A 12,173-nucleotide genomic window follows, 5' to 3' on the forward strand; every position below is an offset into this window, starting at 1 on the left:
GGGGTCGGGGGAAACATGTGCCGACGTGAATGTGTTAAAACGGAAAGGAACATCGGATATTACATCATGACAGAAAGTCTCGAACGCCGATCGCAGTCCCCTTACACGCGAAACAAATCGGCTAGATGCGCCCTTATCCGTATAAAAATATTATAGATGCACACGTATGAAATGCATATCGCGAGCGTCTCCTTTATCACGCCCGAGAGATCCGCATTCTCATTTCGCGCACACAATATTCCGCGCCCCTTCCATCGCCACCTGTGTCCTGTTCCTCCTTTACCGAGACTCGCGGCTCTCTTAGCCACTATCATCGACAGCGTCTTTTCTAGGGAAACGCATCCACTTCGCGTCTTTTTCCCCCGGTCGCATTATAGGACTCCGCTTTCGAAACTTTCGAAGGCATCCCTTTTCTGTACTCACAGACTTGCGCGTCGCAGAGCTGTGTCCCGGGACGCGGCTCGTGCACTTAGGGACACGCGGAGCGACGGGGTTGTGTACGGTGTGTTCTTTGTAACTGTTATCGCAACACTTTGTTTTTGTAGCAATTGAAAACGAGATATTTGGAAAGAAAATTAGGTGGTTCGTGTATTGATTGTTACGACAGTCTTGGGTGGTTCGTGTGTATTGTAAAGCGATAGAGTTGGCTGGCTACTTATAAGCTGTGTAAATAAATAATAAAATAAATTTAAGATGCGTACAGGAACAATCGTTCGCTGTAACTCATTTTTAACGCTGGATTCGCAAATTTTTTGCTTGCTCTCTTTGTTGCGCGACTGGATAAGATATAATAACGTAATAAATATAATGAATATGTTATAATAAGTATAGTATAATAAATATAATAAATAACAAAATCCGAACATCGTAAGTAGACGCTTTCATTTGCCCCTGTGCGCTGTCAGCTAATAGGTAAAGTAAACGACACAGGTGTTACCATTTCTTTGTTCATAACAGAGATCAATGGTATTAAAACCAATTGTTACTTATAGAACGTCACGGTTCCTACTTGACGTCATTACCTAGTTAATCCCATTACTATCTACACTTTCTGATTACACGTAACCATATCGGCGGTACATCAGTATCAAAAACAGTACGGGAACAAATGAAAACCGACCAACTAGACATTCCCTTCGCTAGCATTCTTATCTAAGACGCGCAACAAAGGAATCAATCTCGCACGAATCTGATCGACGAGAATGATTACTTCCACCCGAAAAATCCCCGAGCCGGTCAAAGAAACAATCGCTCAAAGTCACGCGAGGCATCGGCGTGTGACAGCGAAAGTCCCCAGACAACTGCCGCGACAACATAGTCCACGATTGCACCTTGTACGCCAGACGCATGGGCCGTAGGCCGAACGCTGGATGAAGTGGATGGTTCGCGGCGCGAACGGCTGGAAATCTGGAATCCGTATGAAAGTCCGTTTCTCGCGCGGTAGAAAGAAACGGGGGAGGGGGGGGGGGGGGGGCTACGGGATAAGGGTGCACGGTTTAAAACGGCGACGAGTGTATTACGGTTTTTAATTACGAAGTTTCTTCCTTTTTTATACACACGCGCGCGCGCGCGCGCGAACACGCATACACACGTGTACAGACAGGTACATATGTACCTGTACAGACAACGAGCACGGTTGGTAACGTCGAGCACATTGTCGCAGCACTTGGACAATGAGTCATTGAGAGACAGCGTCGACGAGTCTGGCACAAGTAAGGAGGAAGAAGGGCAAGGGTTGGGGGAAGGAAATGTTCCAGAAGGAATAACGAAAAGAAAGGAGCTCGGGTTTGCGGCGGGAAGTGTGGCCGGGGGGAGGGATGAAAAGCGGAAGACTCGTATAACCGACGTTTGTAAATGCGGCGGATTCGAGGTCTCCTTTTAGAGGCGCGAGATGCGCCGCCCGCCGCAGCTCGGCGTACACTTTTAACGGAATGTCTTGCCCGCGATGGAGAAGGACAATGCGTGCTGGTTCGCGGGGACAGTATCCAAAGTAATATCCGCCGGTTATAATCGAAAGTGGCGGGGATTGAATGAAAAACACGGCTCGAAGGGGCGGCGGGGGGAGGGGGAGGAGAAACGCGTCGGTTACATTTTGTAATAGCTGCGTTTATACCGCGAGACGGTATCTGGGTCGGCCCGGGATTGTCGTTTCTCTTTTGATCCGGTCGCGGACCATTGAAACGACGTCGGGGGAGGGGACCGCCATTGCGGGGGTTGATCGAGGAAACGGTTTTCAGGGTCTTCACGAGCTAACAGATTTTTTCCCCGTGAGAAAATCATTTCCGCGTGGAACAAAATACAAGCTACTGCGGGTTTCTATTGCGACGAGTTCCCAATTGTAGAAATGTCTTGAAAGAAGCTCAATTTGTTTAACTGGGAACAGCAACGGTTTATCGGAATAATAATAAGAAGAATAAAACTTCAGTTGATACAAGCATCGCTGCAGTGTGTGCGTGCGTGCGTGCGTGCGTGCGTGTGTGTGTGTGTTAGAAAATCTCGAGTGGCTGAAACAATGCAAGGAAGAGTGTCTGGAACCGAGCGACTGGGCCGTGAGAAAAGCGTGTACGTGACTGCGTGAATTTTGACTATGGACGAAAGATGCGAGTAAGAAGGGTGCAAGAATGAGAAAGGCAGAGCGAATGGGGGTGTGCATTAAAAGTGAGTGGGAATGCGTGCGCGAGAAACATTTTGTGCGAGATAGCGAAGAGAGACATTTTGGCGCGCGTTATTCGAGCGAGACTTTGTGGGCGAAACTTTGCGTAATGGGCGAGCAAACGTTTAGTGATCTGTAAAGATCTTGCGACTTATAAGGGAATATCCTACATATATACATAAAAATGGTGCCTTCGCTGCGTTAGTTCTCTATTGATGGAGTGCGGGAAGCTGCTGCCACACACTGTTAGTCACTTAAGATTTTCTAAACACAGTCATCCTGTTATCCAAGCATACCAGCGTCATCCAGTCGCTAAACGATACAGACGACACGCACAGGTAATCGAAACAATCACACCCCGCACTACAGAACAACTTGTTCAGATTTTTCTCGCGAACGGAATGTGTTCTGATGCGGTTCCGGGGAACGGGATCGTCGGTTTTGCAGCTGGGTTTGGCGGTGCGCGTTCGATTCGGCCTGCTGTAAATTTTCGGTGTGTTCACGTTGCTATTCTGCTTCGGAACACCGCTCGAATAGCGGCGGAAGTTACGTTGTCATTATTCCGCAGTTAAATTCCACGGTATAAAACGGGGTAAATACAGCGGATGATCCTTTGGTAATTCCGGGATACGGAATTAATCAACGCAATTTCGCGGTTACCGATATCGAATCTGTTGCGGTGATTTTAACGATCGAACGCGACGGAAATTGAAAGAATTCAAACGCGCCGCCGGGTGAATCGGGGCATGCGAAATTACGCAGCCGGGCAGTCTAGGAATGGGCTTTCAGGACGGGCCACGGAAATTTTTCAAAATTCCATTCGCCCCGAACGCACACCGAAATGTTTTAAGTTCCATCAACTCTGATATATTTTGGAAATTTCCGTAGACCGATCAACTCTTATAGCAGATTGGATACCGTGAACTTTGAGCAAATTTTTCCGAGCAGCCCGGATGGATGAGTTTCGCGGAGAGTGAAAATACACGGAACATAGCAAATTTTCGTCTGGTTTCGGAGTTTGGGGAATATTCCTCGATAACTTGGCATCCGGATGATATTCCAATTAATTCGAAAAGTACTCTTGGCCCGCCGAGTTTCCGGCAGTTTCTGAAGATCATTTAATAGCTCCGTCGCTAACGTAAGATACTGCGCGCAGAGATCGTGTATTGTGTGTCACAAATTCTAATTCTTAGAAGTTAGGTGGCCTGAATTATAATGCAACGATGTTAACTAGCAGGCAACTCAATTTTACCTCAAGTTTCCTGTCGAAATGCACTTCGCTAAACTACGTTCCCATAATTCTCTGCACCTCGAGATGCGGTACACATTTTTCAATGCTCTGGTGCTTTAGCTTTCCCCGTGTATCGTTAATACCCATTATAAGCAAATTCTTTGTCGGTAGCTAACAAAATTCGAATAACATGTACTTTTTCTATCAACGGTAAGATTCGGTTGAACGTACAATTCGAATTTTCCTATTGATTAACCTGTTAACTGTGGAATTTAGTTTCAAGAGTCTCTCATTGCGCGCGTAATAAAGTCAAACAATGGAGCGCGTACTCGTGTACTATAAGTACTATCATTTCGAGCTTTAAGCTAACCTGTATACCGGTTAAACGCAGTTAACTGGTTAATTAAATGGCATTTGTAGAACGTACTTAATAATAATTTCGTATTTAACCGTTCTTCACGCGCGAGTTCTTTATTACGCGTGTATCTGTGGCTGCCGGCTAAAGCGGCGTATCTCACGTTTTCAAAAGTTTCGAGTTCGGGTCTTCTTTGAAGCCTAGAATCATAAAAGGAATTCCTACCTCGGACAATAAGAATACGAATGCAGCGGAAGCTTCCGCGAGGAGCGAATACTTGAAACTTTAAACCACAATATCTAGAAAGTGAAAACTTATGACTTCTGTCGTTTCACTTCCGCGAATAGGCCACTACCGAAAAATGTTTCATTGCTTTTGATATTTAAAATTTAGAAGAGAATAGGAAATGAACGAATAAACGATTACACCGTTTCTCCCCGATTGCATGTATCTGGACTGGAATTATTTATTTCCCCGGATGTACGGAAGCGCTTTCGAACTTATGAAATTTATACGGGCTAAATTAACATTTCAAATCTCGTTTATACGAGATTAGATGAATTTATACGGAAGATCTTCACGGTAACGTCTTCGTCGCGAGGAGAGACTAAAAATATTTGATTGCTATTGTTTTACAGGTGGCGTGGCTTCGCGTAGACACACAGACGATCCTCACGATCGCTACTCACGTGATCACGAAGAATCATCGAATCTCCGTGACGCATGCGCATCGCACCTGGTCCCTTCACATCAAAGACACCAAAGTTAGAGACAGGGGATGGTACATGTGCCAAGTCAACACTGACCCGATGTCCAGCAACACTGGATTCCTTGAAGTAGTTGGTAATATGTCGTCAAAATACAATTATCGAGCGAGGACTGTTGTAACGTTCTACACATTAACTCTTGCGTCTATAACCAACGAACAAATAAGCCTTGTACATGCTAACGAATAAAGTCTATTCGTTAACAACACTGTTGGCAACTTGGACCATTATAGGCTTACCGGGAATCTCATTTCTTCATTACTTCACCACGATTTTTCATTTTTTTTGCAAAGTAATATAACTTTGGCAAAAGTGTCATTTGTATATTAACAATAGATCTACGGGACGAGTCAATTTGGATATGTATCCCAATCGTCTACTTTTAAACCTCTAATTTCTAAAATCGAAATAAACGAATATCATTTCTTCTAAGAACGATAGAACGAACTGTGCAGTAAACGCCTGTAAATCTAGTATTAAATTAGGGACTGTAATAAGAATTTTAGAATTTGTTAAAATCTTGACAGAACTCACGACAATAAGAAATCAAGTTTGACCGTTCATGGATCTTTAGGTTAATATTGCTGGCCATGTTGATGATAGATCATATTGCCAGTGGATGATTAATTTACGTTTTCCATGAGTATCTTCCTTTTGTCTTGCCCATTTAATCATAGTGCCTTGGTTATAGACGCAAAGTGTTGAAACTATACGGAGATGCAGTTCTCGAGTTGAAAATATTTTCAGCGCAAGAAGTCTGAGCGCAGTGAGCTGCCAGAGAAATTGAAAGTCAAATCGTTCTCCGCTGTTAAAATTATTTCGCGGCGACATTGAAAAACCGTTATCCCTGTAAAACATTGCGGCGCCGACTACAGTGTGCTGAAGATATTAAATGTTAAAGTTTTGGCCTGAATCGGTTGCGGTCGCTTAATGGGAAAAGGAGGAGGAACTCAGTTTTCTCGATCCAAACTTCTTTTTAAACTCCTTACACTGTATTTGTAACGCTCGGCGAGCTCGGCGAGACCACTAAAGAGTCCATTTGAGTATAGTTGGCCAGAGAACCGAATTTGTGGCTTTCAATTGTTGCTCCATAGTATTACATATTAATATAGAGACTTCAGTTTCCGGTGAGTATCAAATTTAGACAGTTGAAACGTTAACAGCTTCAATATTTAAGTGGCTCGGCATAATAATCTAACTGTTATTTCTGAGTTCTCGGGAGAAGGAAGCTTCTCCGAGATATTCTTGGATTAACCGAATAATAGTATTATAATTACCAACACTTGCGATTTATAATAACTGGTGTTGTTAATAACTTTGTAAGATTCATATTGAATTAATTCAAAAAGATTTCGCGAAGTCTATTTTTCCTCGAAAACTCGATAATAGAAGTTGGATCGTTATTATTCCGAGTTATCCATTTAAGAATTGAAATGGTAATATTAGATTTCTCAAGAAATGTGGACGTTAATGCGCACTCGGTAATAACGTTCGGTGAGAACGTGATATTTCGATGCGCCGCGAATTTTTTCGCGAAACTTTTTAACGCAACATTAAGAAATCGAGTAAGAAACTGCTTCCAAGTACTAAACTTTGTTAAGTATCCCCCCCCCCCCAGTTCGCAAACCAGTTCAAAAAGTAAGGCTACGCCCATCAGTATTCAGCAACAAGTGATTCCAGCGTCAGCCTGCATATTGTGCGCGCGGGAATACTAATATTATCAGGAGTTTTAGCATTACAGAAGATTAAATGGTTGCCTCTTATTGGGCATCATGTTAGGTTAAGATCACTATTCGTTTCATCGCGAGCCCGCCTCGTCAATTTTGCATATGAACCTTTACCCGAAACGAAGCTGTCGTTCTCAACTTGATAAGAACGAACGACATGTTGTTTCCCCATGAAAGATTCATTGAACATTATTTATTCATTCTGCAGAATCAAAATACTTTCAGTTGCCTTTGCAGCGAAAAGATTCTCGAAACTGTGTAATGAAAGTGCTGCCTCATATGCACTATTAATTCGACGATGCTCAAAGAGAAAAAGTAAAACGACGTCGAAACTGTGCAGTTGACGTTAAAGAGACATCGGTGACTTGTTAACGAATTGATATAAAGATTGCACATCTCACGTTCCTATTGCATACCACTGCATCAGTTATATTCGATACTTTCTGCATTTCATTTCTAACACTTCAATATTTATTTATATTCGAGATTCACGGCTCGTAACTTTATTTACCGTAAAATCCCAAGCATATCGCGCTCTATTTTCATTCGTTTCAGCTGCCAAAATGGCGGTGTATATCATATTAGCGTACAGAACACGTCGCTTTCAATATTGAATTCAATTTAACAATATATTCGCCCGTTTCTGCTGGCTAAGTAAATATGAGTTATGCACAAAGTATTCGAAATTTCACCGTAAATATTCCTATAGTTTTCAAACGTCGAAATCAATTTAACGATATTGAAATATATAATTATAATCTTCTACCGAGTTGGCTTTTCGCGCCTGGAATTATGTGTGTATTAACACCAGAACTACAGAGCATTTGATACGATCAACATGTATCTTTCATAAAGATCATAACAATAAACAAATTATATATAATTTCACGTAGTTTTATACAAAAATATGTATTTATACATCATAAATACAATTCATTGATTTTCTGCAAATTTTCTGTACCAGTAAGCAGAATTAAAGAATCACAATGCTTCGATAAAAGTAAACAAAAATTGTTCGGTTTAGGTAAAATGTTTAAAAAGAACTTTTCACCAGCCTGGTCTAGAGAATGCCCCACTGTGGAACTGCACGACGAATTGCTTGTTTACAAGCACCCTCCACCTAGCGCAAACGCGTCAAGCATCCCGGACAACCGGATAACCATCCCAAGAAGAAAATCTCCGGCATTTCGTAACAATCGTTCTATAATTACCAAGGAATCTGCGCTATTCCTCCCGGGCAGAGCGGGGCCGCTCAGATTGAAGCCGCTAGCTCGAATGTGATTATGGCGACCCGGGCTTGATTATTATTTAAAGGAGCGGCTGGATTCCACGAGAAACCGTCCGTTCCTAGCCGAGTATTTGCAAGCGAATCGCGAGTCCCTTCCGTTTTGACTTGCTGCCGCGATGCTCGACCGGTCTCAGGGAATCTCGGGGCTAAGAACACCGCGGATTCAGCGGTTTTACTCCTTCTATATGTATTTCACGTGCTCGGAACTTACGCTAGCACCGCAGCGTGGCCTGAGCCCTTTCCGGCGTCCGGAGTCCATCCTTCTTCCGCGGCCATGCATCAACTGATCTCGCCGCGAAACTTTCCTGGCACTTGGTACCAGCGTTCCTGTTACCGGCAACTTGTCAAACTCGGCGAACTAAGGTCGCCCGGCGCAACATGGGGCGCGTACCTTGCGATTGTCGCAAGATACACCGATACTTAACGGCTTTATGACCTTTTGTGAACATTCGACGTGTTCTCTCGTTCATGCATTATGTAGGAGAAAGAGAATTTTATTTGAAACAATACAATTATTTTGCATTAACTTCACATATATTCGGAATATTCTAGATTCATAAAAAAAACGAACATTATTAACATATAGAGAAAATCAATATAATCTAGAATATTCCAACGCTTTGAACATTCATTCAAAACGCGCTGACACACACAGTCGCGTCATTCATCTATTGCACACACATTCATCACTCATCGATATATCTATTCTCACACCCAAATACATCCATTCCCACAGTGATGCAACTGATAATAAAATAATAAGAGGAAAGGAATAAAATTTGATATTTGAAATCTCACTCAGCAGTTAGTTTCTTTAATAGAGCTTTTAAAGCTATTTCAATTGTAGGAATAAGTATGAAATTCGTGGTATAAGAATTTGTTATTTAATTATTATTGTTGTTGTTTCTTTTAGTATTGGCCCCTCGAGTTTAATCGGATTTTATTATATCCGTACAGGTTTCCACCTCGTACTGATGTATTCTTGTCTATGATGGGGGGTTTATGAATAGTAGCAGTAATTATTAGTATTATTTATCCTTTTATAATGAAGGTAAATGCTACTGGAAGTAATTGCTATGATTTAGGTACATGCGCTGCGTTGCTAAAGATTTTTATGTTATATCATCCTTCTTATTGTAATTGTTTTCAAGCAATTTAAAAATTGGTTGAATACTTGCCAGATCAAGCAATTGCCAAATTGCTGTCAAGCCCGGTGACCCATTGTGTATATACCAGAAAAGCATGCTGGATATTGTGAACTTCAACAGCAATTTGCAAACAGACGAATCATTTCCGAGCTACGAATCCTTTCAGGCTATTTACTTCGGCGACCAGTAGAATAGGATAGAGACATATAAAATTATAATCTCTTTTTTCGAATTCTGTGATCACTCCTTTGCATACCTTTCCATGAAATTGAAAATGTGGAATCACACTGTGATGGTCGTGATATCTTAGACATTTTAGGAGCAATCTATATATATATATTTCTCCTGTTCTTAAAAATAAAGATAAACAAAACTTTGCTCAAAGTAATTATAATGTACAGAGAGACAGTTTGTAGATAATTAAGGAGAATATATGTTAAATTAAACACAGTTTGGTTTATTTTTATTTCTAAAAATAAAAGAAATATAAAACGCCGCATTATGTGTGGGATGACCCAATACATTGTTTTATTACTTCAATATCTGCCAGAATAATAATTGATTATTATTAACTTACTTCCCGCCAATTTCTATTAGAAAAATAATATACTACCACCACTTTATTCGAAATAATGTTATCCACTGAATGTCAGTTCTTGGTTGCTAGGTAAGTAAACAGAATTTAGTACAAAAATCAGATCCGAAGGGATTACGTCATGCTTGACCACTCGGCTGGCAGTTTGTCGGGGCGACGGAAACACACCGTCCAGAGTTATCTGACAAGTATTCTGCATTAAAGATGCGCGTCTTAATAATGCCAGGGCGCTCGGTCGAGCGAGCTTGCAAATTCGTCTTCGGCTTTATTAAGCCAGTCCGGTGCCGAATTAGCTGCATTAACGATGCTTCCGTGTGGGAATTATCGGAATAGACACAGCGTGCCTCGTACTTCATTCGATATATTTCCTTAATGCGACTGGATTGTTCGAATCACCACGGACAGGTGAAGGGAATTTAAATAACCCATATTAATTAAAACAATCGTTCTCACCGCGAAATGATTTATGTCCATTTCTCCTCGGAGTGGGTTCGTTGAGAAATGAATTACATAGAAGAGATAATTAAATTTGTATTTATTCAATCAAGATTTACTCCAAAGTGCACGGTAAAGTTTTGATGAATCTTTCAATCCCGTACTTCAACTCCATCTTGCCAAACTTAATCATTCATTTCTAGAAACGGCAATAACTCAACTACTTGTTAGTAACATATCAACCTCTTACCCTGTAATAATAAATAAGATTCCTGTCAAAGACTCTCAGACCAATCGAACAGAAATCAGTATTCTCCATCAGACATAAATCAAAGACAATGTCCCTATTCTCAATATTCCGCTTTCAAAGTTACACTCTATCCTATACGCAAATTATCAATGAAATCAATCGGTCGCAAAGAAAGCAGGGTAAGAGGTTAACTACTCGACAAATAAATTCCAACACTTCACTCGGCGAAAGAATAACGATTACCGCAAAATCCGACCACGTACATCAAAGCTCCGGGAACCGTTTCGGCGTCGAGATCGGCATGATCGAGGCTCAACCGCGGAAGAGTCTGTCCGCTAAGATAGAGACACCCATTCGCTTGGACTCGTACCTCTTCTCCCGGGCTAGCTCGGATTTGTGGCAGCGGGATGCAAATATATGTAAAATGTACACCGCGTACCAAAACCTTCTTCGGGGTCGATTGTACTCTTGGGTGGGCTATTAAACACCTTTCCCGGCGACTCCGTGGCCCCTCGGCCTAATAACGACCAGCTAGCCGCTGCCGCCTGCAAGGAGCCCATTTGCCAGCCGCTGAACACGGCAGAACGCGTGCTGTAAGCGTATGGTTTAACCTAGCCGTAACCCTTCGTTAAATTTCTTCTTTATCGGTCGGAACGATCGGCCGACGGGGCCGTCGAGGCGTTAGAACCGGGGGAGTAACGGTGCCGCCTAGAATTGATCTCCTCTTATCCGGAGCTTATCGATGGGTCCGATGAACGTTCCTTTTTTTCCACCCCCCCCCTCCCCCTCGCTGCCCACCACTTTTCCCTCAGCTCGCGTCCCTGTTTGCCGGCGCGAATACGCGTCGCTTTAGTAACCGTAACACGGTCAGCTTTACGATACGGGCTCTACTTCGGGATCCGCTGTTTCTCGCGATTGCGCAAGAAAGATATTTCCAGCTGTCGTCAAATTAGCATTCGGATTAGGAGTCTACGGGGGAAATTTATCGCTGCGTATTTTTAATAAACGTGAACGATTCCGGGGCCTTCGTTAGCTACTCGGCAGCGAGGGTAGTAAATAGGGGACTTGTAACGCGATGAAGTGTATGCAAAATGCATGGGAAATTGCGATATGGTGTAACGCGATGCAAAAACGGCACGAAATTTGCATTACGAATGCGAGCTTAATCGGCGAACGTTTCGGTTGGACGTGGAGCTGGATTTCTTGGGGAAATTCGATATCCCGAGCGATCAGCTTAGTCGTTTGTAAGAAAAGATTCTGTGTCTTTCGATAATCGCGGATGAAGGGATTAAGAATGGAGCAGTTTGACCCACTTGGTGATTCTAGTATTAAGGATAATAGAGGTTCAAACAGTTGCCGAAGAAGTCGTAATGCAAGGAGTTAACCCCTTAACAGTCCACCCCGTGACGTACACGTGCACGCCGAATGCACAGGAAACAGTGCAACCGCCTGCGGAGAAAACCCCAAAATTCGACTGTTCGCATAACGAAAATTGAAGGTTATCAATGTGTTGTTAACACTAGAACTACCGACCACTTAAACTGACTTTTACCAGTTTCTTTGTAAAAACCAGACGTGTGCGGTTATTAAGATTTCAGTTGACTGTGTATCTCAGTTTTGCTGTTACTGAATTAGATTCGTTAATCATTTTTCATAGAAGTATATGTACCTTCTCAATAATTGTAAAAGAAATCAGAAATAGATCATTTTTACCCATCTGGTGA

General features: G+C 42.3%; 1 protein-coding gene across 3 annotated transcripts in view; it reads left to right on the forward strand.

The window, feature by feature from the left end:
- LOC116430147 (protein amalgam) overlaps positions 1 to 12,173 on the forward strand; it is a 181,632-nt gene that overhangs the window by 130,634 nt on the left and 38,825 nt on the right. For all 3 annotated transcript variants that reach the window (XM_031983891.2, XM_031983908.2, XM_031983900.2), the window contains exon 3: positions 4,878 to 5,082. In XM_031983891.2, the coding sequence (XP_031839751.1) occupies positions 4,878 to 5,082 (205 nt within the window). The remainder of the gene's footprint in view (positions 1 to 4,877; positions 5,083 to 12,173) is intronic.

This window comes from Nomia melanderi, chromosome 3, assembly GCF_051020985.1.
Source record: "Nomia melanderi isolate GNS246 chromosome 3, iyNomMela1, whole genome shotgun sequence".
NCBI lineage: Eukaryota > Metazoa > Arthropoda > Insecta > Hymenoptera > Halictidae > Nomia > Nomia melanderi.